This window comes from Vanessa atalanta, chromosome 1 (genome assembly GCF_905147765.1).
Source record: "Vanessa atalanta chromosome 1, ilVanAtal1.2, whole genome shotgun sequence".
Lineage (NCBI taxonomy): Eukaryota > Metazoa > Arthropoda > Insecta > Lepidoptera > Nymphalidae > Vanessa > Vanessa atalanta.
In genome coordinates this window covers 3,775,115-3,801,526 of record NC_061871.1, presented here as the reverse complement: position 1 = coordinate 3,801,526, position 26,412 = coordinate 3,775,115, and the positions used below count along the sequence as shown (strand labels likewise).

At 30.4% G+C, this 26,412-nt stretch overlaps 2 protein-coding genes and 1 long non-coding RNA gene across 7 annotated transcripts in view; 2 read left to right on the top strand and 1 right to left on the bottom strand.

Moving 5' to 3' along the window:
- The window catches only part of LOC125067601 (solute carrier family 12 member 4), a 343,127-nt gene that overhangs the window by 151,641 nt on the left and 165,074 nt on the right, over positions 1–26,412 (bottom strand). The window lies entirely within an intron of this gene.
- Positions 2,061–2,977, top strand: LOC125067702. Its single transcript, XR_007119740.1, has 3 exons — positions 2,061–2,071; positions 2,110–2,114; positions 2,836–2,977. It is a non-coding gene; the product is annotated as an uncharacterized LOC125067702 (long non-coding RNA).
- LOC125067638 (monocarboxylate transporter 12-like) lies at positions 16,761–22,750 on the top strand. The gene is made up of 10 exons (XM_047676343.1): positions 16,761–16,879; positions 17,937–18,063; positions 18,470–18,612; positions 19,414–19,516; positions 19,842–20,018; positions 20,167–20,320; positions 20,684–20,831; positions 20,985–21,132; positions 21,617–21,808; positions 22,527–22,750. Exons 1-10 carry the CDS (start codon positions 16,784–16,786, stop codon positions 22,676–22,678), a joined length of 1,440 nt encoding a protein of 479 aa, XP_047532299.1. The 5' UTR covers positions 16,761–16,783; the 3' UTR covers positions 22,679–22,750.

Below are 26,412 nucleotides of genomic sequence, written 5' to 3'. Positions count from 1 at the left end.
GCTTTTACAAGGCTAAGTGAGAAATTGGAACTACTTTAAGTTTCATGTATTCTTATTCCATTAAATTTGAAGTTGCAATTAGTCAAATTGTTCCATAGGTTATGTAGATAACCCTTGAAGAACGCATGGTCCTGTTACACCATACTGTACTAAGCATTTTATAAAACGATCGTTGTTATTAATAATAATAATACTATCATTTTAAAATCTTTAAGATTATAAATGGCCTAAATACATTATAAACTAATTTAATTTCCATGACGAGTAAGTAATGCATCAAAAAATAATGTTGATTTTTAAATAGCAAAAACGTTTCTAATGAATTAACATTAAGTAGTAAGTAGTAAAAGTACCGCCTGCAGTTCCTACAGCTTTTTCGTTTTGGTTAACAGCATATAAACTTAAATGTGACTATTTTTGTGAATATCTTGCATTAAAACGAATATAATTTATATTAAAAAGATAATTAGTCTAAAAAATAAGGTATATTTTAAATCTTTGTACTTTAATGTGATAAATATGACCGCCCAATCATAAAACTGAAAAGGGTTGAAAAATGTATGATCTTATCTAATGTATTACATGTGTACATATATTAAAACGTATATGTCTCAATACTGGGGTAAGGATACGGTCTAATGTAGGTAGGTGGATACATGCGTAGCAGAACGATAATTTTCTTTTACCATAGGGGGAAGAGATCAATTTTAAAACGAAAATTCAGTGGAGCTTGCATGAGTTTAAACACGAAATATTCGGTTAAGATACACGTTCCAACCACTGCGCCACCTCGATTGTCAAAAATATTATCAAAGCTTAATATAAAATGAAAAATGTATAATTTTTCATTTTTATATTAGTACCGCAGACATTTTGACACACTATTGAAATTACATTTTATAAAAAAATAAACAGTTAAATTTTTTGTATGATCGATACGGTAATAGCTTTGGCATAAATTTTAATTATAATAACTTTTATTTCAGGTTACCTACCTTATAATAAGGTTACTTACCTTATGGTGATGTAAAAGGTATTAAAAATAACGACGTATGTGTTTCTTCGTCTATTTTTTTTCTAGAACATACGGTTATTGTTAGGAAATTTAAAATATGTACTGTATAAAGAAAATAGTAAAAATTATAGTGTATGTTCTGTATTAAAAAAATCCTCACGTCACTTTGTTTTATTTTTGTAACGAGTTATCCCATCAGTGTAACCGTTTCGCCAATCAGATAATGAAAAAAAGTCGTTCCTTGCCCCTTTTGCAATTAAAGACTTGCGATAGCTACTTAGAAGGTTCTGTGCTTGGAATTGCAAATCAAACTGGAACAATAAACTATTTGGAATAAGATTCAAGCTTTTTTTTTAAGAAAAAAATATTTAAATTTCTACCAGCCAGTAAGTAACAACCGGATGATATCGGTAGCGATTATATAATTATTACTATCTCTTTCCCATACGAGGGATTAAAAAAGGATAGCCAATGTGGTATCTTTTAGTCCTTTCTAATTAAATGAGATTTTTGATCGTGAAGGAACGCAATAGTACCATTCGATTTTTATATGTAAAAGTAACATTAAATATATATATATTTTCCTTGAACTTGATTCTGAACTTGACCTTATTTCACATAATAATATTAATAATTATATGTTTCGTAATTAACAATAATTACCTTGTGATATGCTGCTGTAGCCATCCGGTGTCATCAACGGAGTATCTCCACTACTGAACATTTTCACCACTTGTCTCCACACACACGGATTAACGGATTAATTGTTCATTTTCTTTTAAAGCCTAGTGCACAATATATACTTTAATCATATGTATTTTTTGCAATTATATAAGTGTCAAAATAAAATAAAGTTACGGCTTTTAAACTACCCGCTAATAAGCAAAGGACTCTTCTCTTTGGAGTTTAGAGTTTATAACATTACTCTGATTCAATGTGGGTTGTTGTATATCATTTTTTGCAAGTCCATCTGGTTAGGTACCATCTCTTTATCACATATTGTACTGGAAAAACTTAGTATATTTGTATTCCGATTTAAAGGATAACTGATCCAGTGTAATTAAGGGCACAAGGGACATAGCATCAGTGTCTAGAGTTAGTGGCGTATTGGCGATCTAAATAATGATTTTTTATTTAACATAACACCGATATCAATGACCCGTGTGCCTGTCCACCTTCCTATACTATATATTTTTTCACAATTTAATTTGCTACATGTAAGTTTCCTCACAATGTCCCATACATTATATACCTTCAACGCCGACGACCATGTGAATTATAAACACAAATTAAGCACATGAAAATTCAGTGGTGCTTGCCAGGGCTCGAGCCCGTAATTCTCGGTTTCTATTACTAACATACATTTCTAGTTACCGAATACGCTACGCTATTAGTAAACGCGTCTAATATAGAGTATAATTTATCGCAATTTCAATAGTTCTTAACGTTAATTATACTGTGAAACTAAATCTATGAAACCTTGTTGCCAAGCTTATTAAATGTACCTACAATATTGTTTATTACAAAATATACTAATACATTGTCGACATCATACATAAAGCATGCATATAAAATAATCAAGGTGTTAAAGGGTTAGTGTAAAGTACATCGTGGGAAGAAATTGTCTTAATATAATTCACTAGCGACTCGCCCCGGCTTTGTACGAGTGAAATGCTGAAACTAAATATACTACAGAATGTTTTACAACGTTCACAGTTTTTCAATCGTTAGACAATAGTAACCGGTCTTTTTTAAGACCTTTTTAAGGTGTACAATAATGTAGTACATTGCTTTTAATCTATTTCGTTGGGTTCAGCCAGCATTTGCAATGTAAGCTCAAAAATATGTTTATTTACGACATCACATCAGAAACCTCTAAAATTATTAGTGTTTCTCTGTTATATTGTGCGTGTATTATACACATAACCTTTTCTCTTAAATCAATCTATCTATTATAAAAACCGAATCAAAATCCGTTGTGTAATAACATATCAAAAAATCATAATGATTACTTGACCTTCACGGGCTTTATTGACTGGCCTATATAACTTTTATGTATTTTGGTGAAGTTTTATTTATAATTATAGGCATTAAATAAACGTCTCCCAATTTATTAGTAGATAGATGACGAATAAATAAATATGCTTTTATTAGTTATCTATAAACAGTGATACGTTATATATTTTATGAGATATTTAAGCAACGAAAGAAATTTATTGATCTAAATTTCGAAATTTGTGTATTTTCCTCGCCCTTAAATTACCATTAACCAACCTCTCCGTAAATCCGCTCACCATAAATAACTTTAACAGCTAAGGGTTTAAGCGTTATTAAGGCTTGTAACACTGGGCCTATATTATTGATATCAACTTGTTTAACAGATACCCAAACGGCATCATACAAATTTATACAAAATGCTGTGTCCCTCGTGTGTAGTGACACTAATAGCACTGGCTCATTTTATCAATTGTACTAATGTGTTCCGTTTTAATTTTGAAATATTTCTTTTTAAATAAAGTAACAAATGAAAAATCTAAATCAAAATGTACTATAATTCAAATAGACTTTTACAATCATTATATTTTTATTGACTATAATGTACAAGATTTTACGAATCGTCGAACTATCTACGGCCATTAACGTAGATTTTATTTAGAAGAACAGAGATAAACTCTGCAGTTCCTATCTCTTTGTTCCTTATCTCTTTGATCGACTAAGTTAAATAGATGTGAATTAAATACAATTATATCAATACATAGTATAAAACAAAGTCGCGTCCCGCTGTCTGTCTGTCCCTGTGTATGCTTAGTTCTTTAAAACTACGCAACGGATTTTGAAGTGGATTCAAAAGGAAGGTTTATATGTGTAATACATGCATGACATAGTAGAGGAAACACTGATAATTTTAAAGGTTCTAATGTGATGTCGTATACAAAAACTCTTTTTTGCACTTAAATTTAAAACGATGGCTGAACCCTATGAGATAGATCAAAATAATATAGGTACTACAGTATTGTACACCTTAAAAAGTTCAACAGAAAAGTCCGCAATGTTATATGTCTATCTCTTATGGATAACCCACAATAATCATTTTTTGTCCTTTACTTTTTACGAGAAATAATGGCTTATTTACAAAGCAATTTAAAGCAACCATTGATCCTTTTCAAATTAAGTACCTTAAATAAATTATGCATTTAATATATATCAATATGGTCTTTGTGCTTGTATTTTAAATAAATATTTTCGAAGAAATTACAGATTTAAAATGAAAGGCCATAGCGGTTTGTATTGTCTAATGACAATAAAGATGTGAACGTTGTATATAAAGACATTCTGTAATATATTCAGTATCAGCATTGTACAATGAAAATCAACAAAAATTAAGTAACTTCACACTTTTTTAACATGATCTATTTTTAACGTTGAGTAAAAATATCTGCGTAATTTTATTACAGAAACTACACCTTGGGCGTTATCTACGAAGTCGAAAACTTGGTGTTATAAGCTTATTATTACTCATTATTTTCCCATCACATTTCATAATATGTGACTTTGTAATCAGTTCAGTGCTGAAAAATAAACGATACTACTATTATAATGAAATATTAGTTCGTAAATTTAAAGCTTAATATGAAATTATCATTTCTAGATCAGTTGAAATTAATTAAAGCGTAACACGTGCATATATATTAATACGATTTTATCGTTATTCAAATATGGCGTTTAATTACAAGATCGGTATTGGACGATTATTGGAAATGCTCAATTATCTGTTACGTCACGTCCTTTTATATTTTGCGGATATTGCTATTTAGTTAAATTAGTTATCGGAAAATGTTCAAAGTTAAATTAATTAATTGTACTATAATAATTGTTGCAATACAAAGTTTATTTTGATTTGTTAATATGTTTTATAATTATAATACTTTGTAATGAGTTTATGTATTAAATATATAAAATTAGGCTGTCGGAATGAAGCCTCGTGCTTCTGTAAGCACGAGGGAGTAATCTTTAAATTGTCTGTATTTGATCTTTGATTCCGTTTCCGAGGGATATGTAGTACGATATCTAAACTCTAGTCTAATAACCGAACGCTTGGACATCGTGAAGCAATAGAATCCGATCTTCACCGAGACAAACCATATGATTGAATTGTGGAACATTGCTCAATGGCGTCGCCAACTCGTCAGTGTTTGAAAATGTTATAAACTTTAGCAGTAATTGTACCCAATATTATCAATGCGAACGTGCGATTAATTGTGTATCGGTTTGTCTGTTACGAGTTCACGTCTTAACTACTCAACCGATGATCATGAAGTTCAGCATACACATTGTCAAGCATACAAGGATACATAGAGATCAGAGGATAACATCTGCCCCATAATTGGGCGAATACTGGTTTTGAATAAATCTGTCCCTGATCCGATTTTACCTTAACGTACTTATTTAAATATACTCTAGTATATTTTACGTACCCCAAGTTAAAAATGCGATTACGTATAGTGATAAAGCCCATCCTCTGTTTCGTTTAAATATTGTATGACATAATCCTATTATTCCTATTGTGATGTTGCCTGCAAAAATGTCAATAAATATAAATACATACATAAGCTAAACTATAATCACGGAAAACTAGTTTCTAGAGACTTCTCATAAATAAACTAAAATATTAAACGACAATAATCATGAAATCATTGACAATATATATATAAAAAAAATGAAATAAGATTAAATATTCGAATATATGCAACGATTCACAATACCTCAAAGCAATGTTCTATCTAGTTTGACAGTTTGGATCCGCTTAAACCGGACTCGGATTAAATTCAGCGAGTCCGATGTTCAGCATGAATGAAATTAGGTATTTGAATATTTTAATTAATCTGCTTGGCTACGGTTAAAACTTTCCATATTTAGTTGTTTCACTGAAATTAACATTTCAGAACGTAAACATCAATATATCAGGTATAATAACAACATATATCAATGAATATGGTTATACTGTATTTTATATAATATATAAAACACTATATATGTATATAATGAACGCACTATTTATTTGTTCACTTATAACGATAAAGTTCAGTAAAGAACATTCCGTCACAATTCAACGCATTTTGTGCAATCAATACTTGTATCACTCACTTCAATACGTCAAGATAGCTCAACAAAAGTTAACGAGTAAATCGAGAATTTTCCCTTCGCGAAAACACGTCGGATCGGGTATGGTGGTGCGCCACCACTGCCACCACCGACCCCATGAAAGCTACGCGACATTGAACGTGTATAAATTAGGTACGGTATATCATTCCATCGTTTCAATATATACGTAGCTGTTACGTGAAATCGCTTCAGTCTTGCGTTTAGGATCGCCCATAGTTTAGTTTGAGTGCAGTCATGCAACAGAACTGATTTTCAGTTTGTTCGTGTAAAACTTTATATTAAGTAGTACAAAAGTATGCGGAAATCATTTTTAAAGTACTTTAAGCTTACTGTGTTTCCCTTTTATGGAACTTAAAACAAAAAAATATATATATAAATGTTTGTAATGATTTTATTAGAAACCTCAGTTTTTTTATGTTCATGTGCTAAGTTGTTTCTGAAACAAAACACTGTCTATGAAACTCCAAACTGCTTAAATTTTAATAATAAATAAAATTTATCTTAATTAAAATGATAAACTACATTTATAAAAATGATTTATATTATATTTTATTAAAAATAACAGCCACGATTATTCTGTGTACAACCCTGCGAGTTGCTGACGTCACGACAATATACTGATCATGCACTGCGAATGCTAGACCACACCTATTGTGCAAACTTGACATAACAATGCAAACCGTAACAACTGCATTAAATCATATTGCTGTATATAATAAAACGTGACACCTGTAGGTCTATTCTGTAAGGACAATCTCGAAACTCACCGCTGAAAACGAACGTGAAATGTCAGGATGTGATATGGGACATTAACTATCCTATCATCCTATATATCATATTCCACCACGCTGCTCCAATGCGGGTTGGCGGAATACACATGTGGCAGAATTTCGTTGAAATTAGACACATGCAGGTTTCCTCACGATGTTTTCCTTCACCGCCGAGCACGAGATGAATTATAAACACAAATAAAGCACATGAAAGTTTAGTGGTGCCTGCCTGGGTTTGAACCCGAAATCATCGGTTAAGATGCACGCGTTCTAACCACTGGGCCATCTCGGCTCAATGTATAGAGTACATGCATCAAAATGACGTAACGACGTAATTTTTATCGTTTCACTAGTGAGACGTCTCACGTCACATATGTTCCAATAAAGTAACGAAAACTACGGTAGAAACACAATTAAGTTTTCACGTATGGGCAATAACTTCTTCGGAGCATATTCAATCACTTTGCTCTACTATGGATTAGTAACATGATAATTTTACCAAACACATGAAGGTTCAATGGTTTTCTTTACTACTAAATACCGTAATTATAAACCAAAGCTTACCAGTGCTTGTTTGAATTTCGAACGAAATATTAAAATACGTATTCTCGAATTACATGATGTTGTCGAAAATATCATAGAAAAATTCGAAAAACATATAAATTCTTTTAACTGTCGAAATGTAGCAACTCACCCATTTTTTCTCATTTAACAAGAAATGCTGACGTCAACCGAAATGAAACTGCTACGAGACCGTGTAACGAGATCTTATATTCTTATAGTCCAGTCTTAATTGCTTTTTATTAATGTTTAATTTATTTTACTAATATATATTGGTATAAATGGGACTCCAATACTAAAACATTTTGTAGATATGAAATGGATGTTGAGTTTAATTTTTTTAAACTATTATTTAATTTACGTGTAGACAGACTGTTATCGAGAAAGGAGCCATCAATTCCCTTTCAAATATTAGGAGCAATAATAACAAACAATTAAGGATTTTTTGTTATTTTTTCAAATAAAAATAGTCCTAATAAATAGTGATAAAGAATGTTTATTGATTCGTTTGTGACGCTTTAACTTTTCAACAAATCTTTAAGAAAATCATACATGTTGACAAACGTTATCTAATACATGACGAGGAGGTGTAGCCGCTTGTGGAATCTAGTTAATATTAAAATAGCGTTTCATTTACCATTGACAATGCAAGGCTAAAAAAGACATATCTGTAATTATCCTAGGCTTATACCCTTTTTGTATGCAACATAATTCTTAGAAAGGTATTCCCTCTTCAGAAGTAGGCCGGGTAATATAAAGTTTCTGCTCACAAAAAGCGTCTTAGCGTTCGACTTCCGCTTACAATACCTAGAGCTTAGAATTCATAAAAAGCAAATAAAAGGCCAATTCATAAAAACGTAACAGTCTGTAAAGGTTCCAATGCTATGCAAGGCTTTCTCTACTCTTGAGGAGAAGGTTTGGAGCTTTTTCCACCACACTGCTCTTCGGGTTGATGGATATATGTCTAGCTGAATTTCATTCAACCCAAGTTTACTCTATAAGGTTTTTTCAGCGCTGAGCACAAGATGTTAATTTTAAATTCAAATTAAGCACATATCAGTTTCTTAACCATGGTACGAATACTAAATCTTCGTTTAGAATTCACGTATAAGATACCACTAGGCCATCTTATTTAAAAATGTATTATTTTCAACAATACATAGTAATCACTTAAATAAAACGTTTATTGTGTTACATATTATATATACGGCGGACTTCATCCATAATGGGTTAGGAACCAAAACCTAGTAAGTTACTAGTAAGGACTGTGTTAGGTGGTATACATATATTTTTAAATAAATTACTCAAAAAAACATGGAATCATAATACTAAAATTTAATTAGTTCTTGAAATTCAAGAAAAACATATAACCGATATTTCTTTTTTTATTGTAATATAATTCAACTTAGAATCAATTGAAACGAACATAAAATTCACTTCTCCACCAGACAGTCATTAAATTTCATACAAAACCCTCTTCAATAAAATTTATTCGAATTATATCTATTATTTCTTCATGACCGTAGAAAATGGAGTTCGCAATTATGAATTCAAATGGTTATTGAAAAAATTATAGCAACAGTAACAATTTACAATTTCCCTCGTTCCCTGATTTCCCTTTATCAACAACTTTGAAGTTTCATCGTTCGTTATCTACAAGAGGCCGGCCCTGACCGCGCCATGGTCGTCGTTGTATTTAATTTATCGATCAGGTACATAGCACGAGCCGGCACATATCAAACAAGTTGTATTGTTTGTTCTGTCATTAAGGTTTTAATGTCACACTGTTTACAATTACAACTGTTAATATACTTGAACCGAAGCAATACTGTACTGTCTTTTGATAAAATATAAAAATTAATGAAAACTATTTTGTACTTTTAAGCTACAAAATAATTTTCATTTTTATTTATTTTAATATTAATTACAAAGTCTTACAAGTAATTTATCGCTCTGCTTAGTATTACTTTACTGGGTGGTTTACTTTGTGGTGGGGCTTTGTGTAAGCCCGCTTGGGTAGGTATAATTTAATCATCAGATATTCAACCGCCAAACAGCAAAATTATTGTGCCTGTACACAAATTACATAACATCTTAGTTCCCAAGCTTGGTGGCGCATAAGCAACCTAATGGATGGTTAAAATTTCTTACAGTGTTAATACCTACGGGCGGTGTTGACGACTTTCTATTATCTAGTTCGCTAATCTATCTCTACATATGCTTCTAGAATTCTTGCTACCATTCCACGCGATCAAAATCTATACGGTAACTATTTTTAATTAATATTTGTATAAATTTACGGACTTAATGTTAATGATTCTTATTAAAATTAAAAAAAGTTCTCTACATAGTATAAAACAAAGTTGCTTCCCACCGTCTGTACGCTTAGATCTTTTAAACTACCTATCTGATTTTAATGCGGTTTCCAAAGTGATTTCAGAGGAAAGTTTATATGAATATATGCATACTTTAGTAGAGAAAAGTCGTGAATTTCAACTTCACTAGCCGGAAAAACATAAGATTTTTTTCTTTTTATATTTGTGCTTCAATCTAAAATTTGTATTTAGACCCATATCGTACTCATATGAAGCCGGAATAGGTAGCTAAGTACTATAAATAAAAATGCATTGTCATCGGTCCTGAGCCAACAAGCAAGATTTCAAATCCGTAGGATAAGATCGAGTGGCTCTAATTGGGCTTGTAAGATTTGACCTAAACAAACTAATATTGAAAGTTAAATAAAAGCTTGTATAATGAGTACCAACTGATTTTCTTGTTCAGTTCTTCTCGGTTGAATTTACATTGATTATATATTTAATAATTATAATATTAAATAGGTCACGAAATTTAGGTCGAGGTATCAAATACGGGTAAGCAATATGGCATTTTCGAGTGTTTTATTTGTGTTTACAATCCATTTATTTCGTGGGTTGAGAGAAATATTGAAGAGTTGTGAGTCACGTATATTCGCTACGAAATAGAATACAGCCTTTTGAGTAGTTAGTTAAACTGCATTTTATATCGATGGCAAAGACGTTGGTTTTAATTCCTTTATATTTTCTTGCCAGATGTCTGCATTTAGTTAAATGGCTTAAGAATGGGATCTGTTTCTAATAGTCACAACTATTCTGTTGCTAGTAGTTCTCATTTCAAAATAACAATAAAAAGATCTAGTAAGATTGTGTGTTGAACATTATTTTCTTAAACAATGGAGCGTGCGCGAGGAATTTGGGTAAGGTTAATTATAAAAGCCTCCACTCACACTTACAACGTCACGTCCTACTTAAATAACTCATATTTTCATAATTGTTTTTCAATTTAGGTACTCTATATATAATGCTTTGTTCTGACTGATGAGCTTAAATTACACAGCACACACAGACTTGACATTCGGAAAGAAATTGGTCGTTAGCGTAGAGGCAAGTTTGAAGAGGGGCGCTGCACCTAGTCTTTCACTTTATATAATCGATGCGATCGAAGATCTTGGCATACTAAGAGAAATAATTATGGTCGACTGGTCGTGTAGCAAAGATAACGAGTAACGATATTCTATTATATGACAAAGGATCGGTTCGGTTTAGTCTTCCAAGAGATGTTAAATAACTGAATATTTTCATACTGTTTGACAGGTCAAAATGTTCTGTACCCCATTTCGTATTTTCAAGCTGTTAATCTCTTCGATCACACTATTCGTTGATGTTTCTGTAGACGCTAGTCAATCCTTTTCATCAAGTACCCTCTGCTAATTTAAACTACGTGGTACCGTGTCGTTTCTTAGCGATCAATTAAATGATAAATAATTAAAAATATCCACCATATCAAACATTTTTTTTAAATACATAGGTATATTTAATTTTTTTAGTGTAATTTTAATCTAAAAACGTAATTCTGATTTAAAAACTGAAATAAATACTAGACTTATATTATTTTTACTTTGTTGTTGTTGAACCATATTTTTGGCATAAAACCTAACCTACTTTCATAATCGTTGCTTAAAAAAGCGCACAGAATTTAAGTGAGGTAATCACGACTTTTTATAACTTAGCGAGCGTTCTTGTAAATAGGGCAGGGCAGGGCCCACCGCAAAGGGGCGCACGCGATAATCTGTCTACCGTTGCCTTTTGTAGAGACTTTGATACAGACATTTCGCTACATAAATGTCTGCAGTATTTGTTAAGAGGATTAGTGAGTTTCATTGTTTACATACTTTAATATTTCCAGTAAATATTAACATTATTAACTTTTGTTAAGGTTTACATTATAAGTAATTGGAAAACTTTTAGGCTCATTTTCTTAAAGCAACGCTTTATTCGTTATTATAAACCTTTTTTTGTACTGAAGGAAAAATATGTACGGAGTTTTAATTCAACAAAGTATTATAATTTATTTTAATATTTCGGTAAGGATAAAGCACGTTAATACAATTTGCTAATATTTTACAACTTAGTGGCGTTATAATGTAAAGAGAGTTTTTTTATTATTAATAATGAGAAATTTAATTTAAGTAGTATTTTCTAACATTCTTCTATTTCCACATTCGAAAGTGAAAGAAAGATGTTTATTTTTTAAGTTTCTTCCTATAGACATTAAGCAATATTGTCTAACGCTTTCCTTCTTCTCTGCTACTAAGATTCTTACAGGCGCAGAAGTATAATCTTATCAATATTTGCATTGAAATAGTTTGTCATTTCGATGTTTGCAATAAATGAAATAAAAACATTGACTATAGATCAGCATTAGTACCAATTTCGTTAAAAGTTCAAAATAATTCTCAAAAGATATTTTGTTTCAACCACACATTTTAACATCACACAGGTTACTATTTTTCATTTTATAGAAATAAAGCAAATTAATTTTAATAATAAGTAATTTCTTTTAAGATTATTTCAACTTACATAAATAGATTTATTTATTAGCATATTTTCTTTTTGGATTTCTCGTTGGTCTTTTAACAAACTAATAAGACACTTCACTTAGTGGTAGGGCTTTGTGCTAGCCCGTCTGGGTAGGTTCCACCTACTCATCAGATATTCTATTGATAAGGAATATATATTGAGGACATTGATAAGGAATGGTTAATATTTCTTACAACGCCATTGTCTATGGGCGGTGGTGACCACTTACCATCAGGTGGCCCATTTGCTCGTCCACCTACCGATATCATACAAAAAAAAACTAATAAGGCTTAAAAATGAGATGTTGGGTTGGAATTCTGAGGTGTCGTGTTTATCTTGGGTTGAAAAGCTGATAATCATATCCCTGATCTCTCTCAGTTAGGGAAGAATGCACTAGTTATGACCATTTTATTTTTTGTTTGATTAAATTTTTAGACTAAAAGCAAATAAGTTGGGTACTAGTAAAAACTCGGAGGCGAAGAGGCCTTCGTCGCTTCTGCCTATTTAAAAACATTATTTCTTGTCAGCCTTTTTGTGGTTATGGAAGGATTTAAGAGTTGAGCTGCCGAAATTGTTTTCAAAAACTCTTACACAATATAATATCTTCTGCTTTTTCCTGAAGCTTAGTCTTCATGGCCATCATTCTGTCAAGTTGACAAATTATGCCGCTTAAAAATTCTTTATTTTAATACTACCGAGCAGTTGACAGTCACTATTATTATTAAAATGCTTAATTAATGTTTGTCGTGAAAGATATGGCTTACATATCTTATCATCTTAAAATCAACTATTAGTATACGCGCATAGTTCAGTACCTCGTTAGTCTAGTGGTAAGTATAATATCCTGAAGGCCTGGGTTTATTTGCCGAGTCGGGTCAATAAAAGGATTTTTTTTTTTAAAGAACTGTTCATTACCGGATAAGTTGTAACTCACATTGGTTCCAAGCCTGCAAAGAGATTATTATAAGAGTCAATTCATAAAAAAGGATTGAGTTTGCGCACAATTTTTCACTATTATACGTTCCATGCAGTAGGTTAGAAGAGGACATCATCTTCATCGGCATAGTTAGTACATTTGAAACGTAATGATTATGAATGGTAATTAATCTTAATGACAATTTTGTTTTCCAAAGAAAACATCCTTTACTTTCTTAACCAACAACATATTTTAATAATAGGGTCTTTTAGAAAATATTTGTTAGTCACATAAATAATAAAAAATAACCATTAAAGTAATTAAAATTCTTCAGTAGTTTTTATAGCACTGATAAGATCCGATTCATTGTCAAGTACGAGCATACTCGCTACTAACGATGATTAGAATTTTATTTTCAGCAGCGCATGTAATTGGATACATTATGTAAATATTTATTAAGTTAATTAAACATGCCTTTATATGTTTGTTCTAATAATCTTAGAAAAATAAGTTACATTACTAGTAAATATTTTACTGCTGGACAAAAGGCTTGACGAGTTCATTCTTTCTGCTCCATCAAGTTGGTGTATACTCGTGAAGTAACTATGAAAATCAAAATATTACGTAATCGAGTCGATCGAGAAGCAATGTTATTCTACAGGATTAAATTGAATGTGAAGCGACTACCGTTCGAAATGTACATTCAACTGAGTAAAACTCGCCAGATATATCATAGTCTTATAATGTATACTGTGTAGAATATTCAGTCAGTAAAAACGTATATTTCTATAAATTTGAATATAAATCTTATCATAAATATCGTTAGATTGAGTATTGTCGGCGGGAGTATTTTCATTACAGGATTTTACGCTATGTAGTAGTTATCACTTGCAATCAGCCTACTAATGTTTGCTCTTATTCGTTCAAAACATCGCTATTTTTTTACCAACACTTTATCTTTAATTGCTAAGGCGTTTTTACTGGTGATAAACTATTGTTAGTTTAAAACTGTTTATAATAATTGCACTACTATTTTTACTTCGCATTATCGATTCCTACGAACTTGTTTTCAGGTGGTTTATAAGTCAGGCAAATGAAATTGAATAACGTAACTCTACTTTAGCAGCAGATTTCAATTAAGCTTTTAAAAATATTCTTAACGTTACTCTGTTAGACCTTGGTTAGGAATATCTCAAATTATTAAAAACTAGTCAAATTGTCTATGTCTCAAACTCTTTGTCTTTGATTATTTCTGTCTATGATATAGTATTTATTACACTTGACAGTACGCCAGAAGGATATGTAAGAGGGTCAACGTCTATATCGAATAACTCTGTTATAATAATGAATATATATTCAATTAAAATTGACAACAAAACAAAATATGAGTATAGATGCATTGTAATTTTAAAACTGGATGTTCATCGGATAAAACAATTATCAGATTAGAAATAAGACTGTTATGTAAAGTTTTTGAAAGTTAAACAACAAATGTAAATGACGAGAACGGGACCAGACGATTCGTAATACGATTCAATCTGAAAGTGAATCAGATCGTCTTCATAAATCCAACATTTGCAATACTATGCAAACGGTATTTGCGGGAGCTTTGAAATATTCAATTAATATAATGTTTTTGATGGCTCATTTTAGTAAGACAAATATTTTAAAGATGATTATAAAGGTGTAAGTATCATCATCGTGAGTCGCTATCTATTAACAAATATGTATATAGTAATGTATACATACATATAGCTATGTACATATTTAAACAAGCAATCCATGTCTAGTAATGACCAGCCATTGTTTGTCTTGTTTTCGATCGTTTCCAAGTAAATAATAATTATTCATTATTTTATTATATTATATTTTTTGTGGATGAAACGAACATTAAAGTAAATTTCGTTATCAGGGATAACATCATGTTTTTTCAAACATACACAATATGTATATATTTTTCAACATAGTTGTATAAACAAATATTTTGAAACTTTTAAGCGTTATTTAAAATATATATAAATATTTTGAACTAAGTTGTTTAGAAAGGAGATAGAGATAGGACACGTGAAACTAACCGAAGATTAATCAAGCCTTCCTCAAGAGTTGGGCTATCAAATGCAAAAATATACATTCTAATCCGACTGGTAGTTCTAGAGATTAGCGTTCAAATAAACAGCTTTATTATATATAGTGTGGATAATAACTACTTAGCGGTTTATTTTCGGTGTAATGTATATTATGGGCTGATATTATGACTGTGATTTTATATTACATTTGATAGTGTAAAGTGATATCAAAAGCCTACTTAAATATTGTATATTTTAAATTAGAAAAAAAAAATCTATAACAAATAAATCGTATTTGGGATCACTAATCTCTCAGAACATAATAATATGGCCGTTTGAATATATTGATTCAACGTTGTATGATGTAAATCTGCGTCCACTGTGACTTTCATTACCAAATTTCGTCTCAGGTCAACAACCGGAATCATTGTCGGGATGAGTCTCGTGTCTGATGCTATTAACACTAGGAACAAGAATAAACTTGTTACTTCAAGTACCCGATTACACAGGGTTAGTAACTATTTTTTGGGGCAATGTATACGTTTTTACAACAGGATCCCAGAAAACGTTCAAAATTATTCAATTATAAAATTCAAAAGAGTCGTTAAAGAGCGTTTGTGTGCTAAAGGATATTACAACACTAATGACTTTTTAGTTGACTGCACACCTTGGGAATGAAATGATCGCTTCCAGGCTGTTTCAAACAACTAAAATATACTTATCATTGTACCTACATGGAAAATGGTTAAAAAAAATATATCCCGCTGAGTTTCTTTCGCCGGTTCTTCTCAGGTCCGAGGTGCTAAATTCCGAACCGGTGGTAGATTTTTGACAATCAATAAGCAAGTGCAAACACTTCTATATTGAATAAAGATTTTTGACTTTGACTTTTGACTTTGACTTTGACCTGCCTGGAAATTTGTTCCAAAACATAACTTGATTGATTTCTTTAAGGAAAACTCATAGTTATATTTTAATTTGGAATTGTAATTAAAACCGTAAAGAGGATTAAAAATCGTTAATATCACAGGTTTTTTTTAAATACATGTGGTAGGTTTTCTTTGCGGACGGGCAAATGGGCCTACTGATGGAAAGTGCTCTCCACTGCCCATATTACATTAGCGCTGCAAAAACAATAAACCAATCACAACATTTGACATATTTACTTTTAGTTTACAAATAGTTTTATTGAGCCGTTTAAAGGAGAAAGTAAAACAGTTGAAGTCATTAACAGTACAAAATTAAATAATACGGAACTTAAAAGTTGACAAGTACATGTAATTACGGTAATCAAACTTCATACAAAACTAAAGACTATTTACATGAGATAAAGACACATGATTACTTGTTTGATGCAAGGTTCAGTTATCGTCAGCATTTCGACGTAACTCTCCAACATGGGCGTCAAAGTAAAAAACGGTAAAAAATATGAATTGGTGGCGCCAGATGGTGGATGGGGTTACATGATTGGTGTAGGCGTGATTATAAATTTGGTGAGTTTATTTAGAATATCAGATAATTTATCAACACAATTAAGTCCAAATATATGCGATGTTGATACATTTATTCCCTTAGCTGATTTAAAACATATGTCACTACAAGTAATTTAACTGCATTATCGGAAGCGAATTGTTTGTGATTGATGAATATTTTCATCACCAAAATTTGTTTTTCATGTTAAAAATGTGTTAATATTTTTATAGAAAAAATCATATGTTTTATAACAAGTTCATCTTACATAAATATACAAATTACCTAAACGAATACGTTAGGAAATATTAGATAAGTTGGTAAAAAATATACTTACTTCAACGGAAATCTTGTACACCATTTTTAAATCGTAGGGAATCTCAATTACTTTAAATTCTTATTTTAAAATAGTAAATTACACCATCAGATATTCAAAGCAATCAGCTTACAAAAAGGAACGGACTTTGAATAAAAATCATTTGGATAAGTAAATAATAAATACGAGTAAATTTAATTGCTTTTAGAATAATCTTCCATTCGTATATTTTGTTACTTTTAGTTACAATAGGCATTATTTACATACATATTTTCCATGTGACCACCAACCACTGTATAACATACAGTGGTTGGTGGATTGGCCTGGTTATGAGCTGGCCAATACATTATGAAAATCGTAATCTATTTTTTTTTTAAATTATCATATCGTGTTTTCCATGTCTTTTTTGATAAAATGACGAGTGCCAACATTACCTATTTACCTCATCCATTTCGATTCGTACAACTAACATAAACGATCTAGAAATTGTTTAGTTCACACCAATTTCAGTTTGTTAGTCTTACAAATACCTCGCAAGTAGATATAGTTTTATTGATTTTAGTATTGCTTCAAGACTTAAGCTCATAAATATATTGAAGTCTTTGCCTAGATTTGATGCTTAATATATTTTGGGTTAAAAATGAGGAGCAGAACAGGCAAATTTTTGCAAGACCGATGGTATTTTCTTAAGCCGTTAATTTTCATATTTATGGCTTTTGTTTTCGGTTCGTATTATTATTCATCAATACTTTGTTGTTCAACAGATAACCATATCAACGTTCCTGGCGAGTTTTGGAATGATATTTAAGGATCTTTTCATTGAACTGAACATGGATTCAACTAGTATCACTTTTTTAAATGGAGTTAGTGCACTAAGTGCTGCTTTAGCAGGTATTTATATAAGCAAATCTATTTTGTTTATTGTTTTGACAAGCATTTCTAAATTATATTCATATTTTATAAAGCTCAAGCTTCGTTGTATTAATTAAGAAGAAAAAGCTGTTTTGTTTGTCTGGATTTTAATAGAAGGGTTACTGGACCTCTCATTGAGATTAAATGATAAACATCGAACCTTTTCAAATTTTATTACTACTGACGTAAATGGTACGGTACATTTTATGGCATGCCAAATTTTTATTTTAACCTTATTAACTTTAGGATCCAAATCCTGAAATATATTTTTGTAATTTATTATTAAAACACTTTGATTATATAAAAAAGGCATGTTTATTAAAAGTCAGATTATCCTACTGTTTACTTTTCCGTTTCACTACAAATTCACTGTTTTCGTTTCCAGGAATGATTGTGAATCCTCTATTAAAGCTTCTATCCTTACGTCAACTCGGCCTGGTTGCTGCGACAATATTTAATTTGGGAATATTTGGCAACGTTTTTGTGAATTCGAAACTGACATTTTTCCTTTGCTTAGGAGTGCTACAGGTAAACTTTTTTATAACTATTTTAAATAAAAATAGATAAAAACATAAAAATCTATAAATATTGTAAACTTTTAAGCGGTACTTTGGGAACAAAATGAATGACTACAGAAAATAATTTGATCATACTATTCACGTGCAACAATTACAATAAAAAAAAATAAAAAATATGTAAAATTACCTTCAGAATATAGATTCTACCAATTCCTAATAAACTCAATTCAGTTACTCTTTTTAATGATCAAAATATGTCGATATACTAGCTACTTAAGCACCTGCATATAAGAATAATAATAGTAACTTCATGATGTTTTGTCATCTCTATAATTTTCTATAGACTTGTGTTAATATATTATGTAGGTAATGACATAATATATGGAATTGGAAACTTGTTGTTATTTTTTTCTTTAAGCTTAGTGCTTATTTAATGATAACATTGGACACCTTGATGTATTAGCAGCAAATGATTTCAAATCGCAATGCCATTGAAAGCGATGAATTACATTTGTATATCAAAAATAGGAAGGGACCTAAAATAAATCCTCGTGGAACGCCCATTTTCTTTATAGATCTGAAAAACTTTGTTATATTTATTAGCTTTGATCTAGGTATGAGAGAGAAATGAGATTATGAAGTCTTTATATCACAACAAAGGAATTCTGCTAGTTCTTGTATTTATTTATTTTTAAATCAGAAAATTATTGTTGTACTCAGATGCAGGTAAAGAAAATGTGCAGAAAAAACATTTCGAAGTAGCACTATGATCATATCGTAGTATAAAATTATTTAATTTATTGTATTTCAGAGTGTGGGTAACGGATTGATATATAATATATCCTGTACAGTATTGAATAACTATTTTGTTAAGAGGCGACTGCTGGCTGTCAGTTTTACGCAGACTATTATAGGTAACAAAATTTTTGTTATTTCTTAGCAAAACTTTTTTTTTGTTATGATACAAACAAGATTTAGTCTTCGTAATAATATATTTTAAAATAAACATGACAATATAAAAAAATACTTTTGGCATTATGTTAAATTGCTATATTTTGTTAGATCTCAAAACAACCGAGAAAAAAACTTAAGAACCTACTTTATAATTAGTAAGACTGAGCCATGTACAATACATAATACCAATATGGGTTCGAATGCTCCTAAAATTAAGGACATTAAATATATTTTCTCAATAAAATTAATTAAATAAGTAAATTAACTATAACTTTATCTTTCTAGGAGCTATCGCCTTATTTTCACCTCAATTTGTCAAGTGGACTTTAGAAACATTTGGATTGAGAGGAACTTTATTAATCATATCAGCTGTTTCCTTGCAAAATATAGTCGGAATGGCCTTGATGCAGCCAGTGGAGTGGCATATGAAAAAGGTTGAAGTATCCGAAGACAATGAAAACGGTATACCACTTATATTATATTAAAAAATACAAGATGTGAAATAAAATCTGATTTACGATGATTATAATATAATTATTAAAAATTCAATTCTCAAAATCTAACCCAAATATTTCATAATTCAAAAATTATTATATCTGTGATATTTCAGAAACTAAGTCCCTTTTGGCTTCGGAAGAAAAAGGTTTCAAAGGCAAAGAAGATTTAAAACCAGTAAACAAATCTGAGCTCGAAAACGGCATCAAGAAATCAATTGAGAAATTCAGTGTTGAAAATACAAAAAATGAAGAGTATCATGGCAGAAAGTAAGATCTTAATCTGGTCGTCTTAACGTACAGAACCGCATTTTTAGTAATACAAGTACAGAGCTTCATAATAATTCAATACGGCAAATAATTTTATACATATGATAACATAAACATTTATGTAAAGAAAAATCGAAGTTAGAATTTTGGTGCTATATTGGAGACTAGGGAAGGCTACTGTTTGGAAACATTATAACAATTCCGAATAATATTTAAATTTACGTTTTATCAAATGATAATATATTTGAAAAAATACAAACACATAAACTCCCTCCACGCTAGTAGCTAGCGCAACTCAGATATTTCTGTACCCATTTTGATTATATAGTTTTAAGTTAACGAAACAATTTAATTCTTTTGCAGAAATTTCATTTCAAATTTCATAGATGTCTCACTTTTTAAGACCTTTCTTTTATCGAATGCAGCTGTCGGAGTGGCTCTAAGTTTGTTCTCTGAATATTTATTTATATTTATGCTTCCACAAGCCTTATACGCATTAGGATGGAATGAGGTAACTTTTACCAAATTTTTATATGAGCAAAAAAATAGTAATTTTCTTTTTTCGTTTTCTTTCACTAAGTTCAACTTGAAGCGGGTTAATTATTCATAAAATAAGTGGCACATTAGCTTTAGATTTTAAATATTTATAATGCAATATTTTTAGGGAAATATAGCTTGGGCTCTGACTTTAAACGCGATGACTGATTTGGGGACGAGAGCTTTTTTTATATTCATGAGCAGCTGGCTTCTTAACGTTGGAAGCCATGAGATTTACGTGGTTGGACTAGTCCTGGCTCTAATTACCAAGCTTGGTATGAACTGTTGTATAATAAGTTATTGACTATAATCCGTACCTACATTAAGACAAAAATAATAGCGTTCCAAGTAATTGTGGTGATTATTGGTGGTTGACCTTTGGATTAGCCTGTTTGGGTAGGTACCTTATATATTCTACCGCCAGACAGCAATACTTTGTATTGTTGTGTTCTGGTTCGAATGGTGAGTGAGCCAGTGTAGCTAAATGAACAAGGAACATAATCTTAGTTCCTAAAGTTGGAGGTTCATTGGTGATAAATGGCTTATATTTCTCACAGGGCATCTTTTCACTTACCGTCCTATTGTAAAAACATGATAGAAATTTTAGCTAAACGCTATAAATATATTTGAATTATAATTAATCATAATTCTAATTATGATTATAAATGAAATTAATTAAAAATTTTATGATTAATAAATTTACGACAAGAAAACGGAATGTAAATAAAGGAAAGTAAATTCTAAAAATTCTTCTTTTAGGAATGCTCTGGTCAGATGATATGCTGGTGATGACAGTTTTTATAACAATGATGGGAATACCGCGTTGCACTATAATGATGCTTCTACCAGTAGTAGTGGCGGATAGTGTAGATCAAGACAAGTTTAGCTCTGCAATGGGAATAGTGCTACTATTATTTGGATTCTTCAATTTGTCTGTCGGTCCCTCTATAGGTAAGTTGTTACATGATTTTCCTTGTAAATTAACTTTTTAGTTCGAAGTCTGTATTTCATACCGTAAAATCTAGTAGGTATCAAACCAAGATTTTAAGCCTGATAATCATTATAATAAAAAAGTTAAAAATAATATGTACTATCTGAGTTAAGGATCATGATTTATTTAAAATCTTTATTATTATTTATTATTGACTTTCAAGGCTAAAAGAGTTTCAACACAAATAATTTATGTGTAAGCATATACATACATAATAAGCATCTTTTCTAAAATCGATAGTCCTGACGGAATTATCAACACACAGCTAACAGTACTGAGTCTTTAAAGCTGATATTTGGAATATAAGTTTATTTTTAACGAAAGCATTTTTAGGATTATTATACTTTAAAAGAGAGAAACAAGAGTTGTAACTTTGTAAATATTTTATATGAACATTAAATGTGTTATGATTGTTTATACATGAAAAGAGTATCGAAATATTTTGATAATCGTCATATTTAGATATATCCCAGTGTTATCAACCTTTAACAAATCTTCTGATAGAAGACGAAGCTAGTCTACCAAAGTTGCTACGTATGTTCTCAAAAAAATCTGTTTTTGTGGGAACGGATCAAAGAAAGGCGGAACGGATCTATCAATATTTTTGAAAGAAATCACCATAACAATTTTGGCCGCTTATCAATGTTGCCAACCTAATTTAAGATTATTTTTTTCTAGGTGCTATACGAGACTTGACAAATAGTTACTCGACAGCTTTCTACATATTATCATCATGTTTTGGTATAGTCATTATGTTCTGGACCATAGAATTGATATATAAAAAGAACAAACACAAGAGGATACCGAAGGAAGAGCCGATAAAAGCCTGATATTACTAAAGCTTGCTCATGAAGTTATTTATGAATTAGAATTATTTATTATTATTGCTCATTATTGTAATTATTAACACAATATTTAATAAATAATTTGTAATATGTTATTTTTATGATTTGGCTTAACTGCTGTGTATTTAACCAGATAAACATTTGGTCGCTTTAATTAAAATTAAGTTATTATATTAAGATTTAAGGGTCAGGACCCTATATATAGTAACATATATTATTCTACAATACAATCAGCATCGAATCAATTTATCTATTCGCTAAGCAGTTGAGTGTTCAAATTGTTAAGAAATTATTTTTTTGACCCATTTGCTGTTAAAACATTCACGTTAAAGAAAAAAAGGAAATAAATAATTAAATTTATACACAGGGATGAAAAGTCATTTGGTAACAGAGGAGTTGAATGACGACATAATAATTTGGATAATTCATAAATACAAAACGTTTATTACAAAAAATTAGTAAAAAACTCATATTAACTAAACACAATTATATATATGTGGATAAAGATAAAAAGCGTGTAGCTAGTGCTTGTTGACTTTCAGGCACGATATGATATTATAAAAATTTAATTGTATTTGATTCAAAAATGTTGGAAAGTAAAGTAACTAGTGAGTTTATTTCCGGTTCTTCTCGGTAGGATCGACATTCCAACTCGGTAGTAGCTTTACATTTAATATAATTCTGTAAAATGACGATTCAAGAGTGCTTGTAAAAACTTCTTGAATAATAATAAAGTAACATTTTGATTTTGAATAAGATCTGATTTAAACTTTTCACAAGCAACTAGAACTAAAACCCGGGTTTGGAATTATTTACTTTGATTCGCCAACTTCTTTACACAGCCCTTCGTAATATATTTTAGTGACTAAAGACCTTCTGAGGTATTGAAGTGCAAATGCTGCCAACTTGCAAACAACTCCGGTCTGCTGCTGAGAATTTCTTGACTGCAAAATCTTCTTTATTGGTTCGGTCGGGTAATTGTATCCAGAACCTCAGTTGACCAAGTTTATGTACAAATGCAAAATCGCCTAGACCAATGAATTTCTCTAAACATAAATTATGTTAATAGAACTATATTTTAAAAATATAAGTAATGCTAATAATATTAAAGTTAACTCCATCAAATTGATAGTAATTAATAAATATAACTAATAGTTTTATAAGGACGTAAAGGTTTAAAATATGAATATAATTTCAGTACATGTTTTGGTCAATACATTGTTCTAGATATAATTTAAAATTATAAATTTAGTAATTTTCTTATTTTTTATTGCCCTTTTATGTCTAAGGATATGAAATCGTTAATAAAAATAAATGCCTCTACTCACTCGACTGGTTCACATTTATTTGGTAATAAGGCTTTATGATAGCCCATCTGGGTACCCACTAATATTGTTGTGTGCGACTTTGAAAGGGTTAGTGAGTCAGTGTGACTGCACGCACAAAGGACATAACATTTTAGCTCCTAGTTAGTTAGTATTTCTGGTTAATATCACTCATCACTTATCATTAAGTTGCCTGTCTGCATCTTTTAACGAACTCTTTTGGAACACTATCTTATTATTTAATGATTCGTGCTCTTAATCATAAAGCTCGACGCTTATTTGCTTAATTGTCCTGAGTTGTGGGTATTAACGTAAGCTGAGGTACTGCATAACGGAATTCCTGATGCCAAAATATATTTGAAGTTTGTAATGGCATTCGAATTTCAAAGACGCAAAATGACACAGTAACATTATCAAAGTTAAGTGCCAACGTCGTCTATTCTCGTATCCAGTTTATAATTAAGGTAAATTATCCAGTACCTAATTTTATAACTCATAAGAAGGTCGGGTTGTTGGCCTTACTAATGACTTTTACCTCGCATGTAAATAAGGTACTAAGTTTCATTACACTTCATGTGTTTTCAGGTCCCTTTTGTAATGTAGCATTAACTCTTGTTTACTTTTGATTATTTATTTTAAATTGAAATAGAAATTCACAAGACTACACTGTCATATGCACAAAATAATCTTTAAGGACAATTAAGTGTTAAAGGATTTTATTTTCATAATTTTTCTAATTATACTAGCGACTCGCCCGGCTTTGCACGATTGTTATTTACTATAGGTACGTATATTAATTTTACAACATATATTTAATTAATATTAGTTTATATAGATACGTCATATCATAATATTTTTATTATTCTGAAACAGTGATCAAAATGTCGGATTAATTGTTACACCCAGTTATCAGATTACCCGCAGCGAATGATTTTTTTAGTTGGACATAATACGGAAACGGTAGTATCCGCTGTTTTCATTCGGCTGTTATAGTGTAATGGTAATTTTTATTCTATATTAAATGCATATGGTAACTAACATATTTATTTCAATAAGAATTAAAAAATAATTTAAAACACAATCACACAGTCACAAAATAAGTTAAAAATTAGTTATTATGTGGGTGCCTAAAATATAAACGGTTTCAATAGCTAAGTATTTTCTATAGGTATTTTAATACTCTACAATTTTCTAGTACACTGTTTTGATGTATCTTCTAAAGTTTTTCCAGCATTATAAAAGCCCAGTGTACGGAAACAGTCCTTTGAATACTTAAAACATTCCTCGTTTATGCTTCTTTCTATTTATACTAATAATAACCGTAATAAAAATCCGTTTAATGGCTTGGAAGTTGAGATACAGACAGAAACAAAACCCGTCTTTGTTTTATACTATACAATAGATATTTTTATTTATGCTTATATTTGTATAATGAAAATAATACCAACAACTTCGAATTGTTAAGAAACAAATAATTGTGAACAATGTCAAAGTAATATTTGTTATAGTTGTCATAACTATGAAAAATTAAAAAAAAAAAACTTATGTTTAAGAGTTTTGTTAATGTATTGATATACAATTTGTTCTGTACAATATTGAATAAGTACTTTGTCGAGAGGAGACTCCTAGCTGTCAGTTTCACGCAGGCCGTCGTAGGTTAGTATTTTTTATATATTTTTCTTGATCAAAACTATTCTCTGTACAATAAAAACTCATTGCTAGCGACTTCCTCTCTTTAATAGGGTATATTCACATTTCATGACTTCACTTACCAAATAGTAAACATAAATACGCATACTCATACTTCGCAACGACAACTATTTTTTCTATGTAGGCGTATTCTTTCCGAATAATATTTCTGAGCATCGCCTCGTACTAATTTTCTTTCTACAGACTCCTTGTGGATTCAACAGCTCCTATCCGACGATGGTTTATCATGTTATATATCTGGAACTCAAAAAATCATGCCCATTTACGTATGATTCCGCGTTGATTGATCAGTCTTACAACGATTCATTAAAAAACGTTAGTGCATATCAAATAGATCCCAATATTAAATTATAAGTAAGTTTAATTAGTTAAATATAATAACTCTTTTGTACAAACAAAAGAGTTATCATATTATTTCAATAGTACCTTTTGTTATTGGATATTGTTTTATTTGCTTCCAATTGATTGCGTAACATCCTCCTTAAGCAATTTTTATCTTCGTAGAACTTTATAATATTAACTGATTTCCGCTTGTTATTTTGTTGTTATATATAGGGTTTGAATTATACTTACAGTGAATTATACTTTACGGTATTCAAACTTACATTAATTAAACTTAACTTAAATTACATTCAAAAAACACTAAATTATCATATCAAGAGATGTCGTTGTTGTCGTCTCATA

Bases quoted from the DNA above. Each gene is read 5' to 3' on its own strand.
- LOC125067638 (XM_047676343.1), top strand. From the start codon at position 16,784: ATGGGCGTCAAAGTAAAAAACGGTAAAAAATATGAATTGGTGGCGCCA. The intron at 20,019-20,166 runs GTATACCACTTA...GTGATATTTCAG, and splicing joins ATCCGAAGACAATGAAAACG to AAACTAAGTCCCTTTTGGCT. The intron at 20,832-20,984 runs GTAACTTTTACC...CAATATTTTTAG, and splicing joins ACGCATTAGGATGGAATGAG to GGAAATATAGCTTGGGCTCT.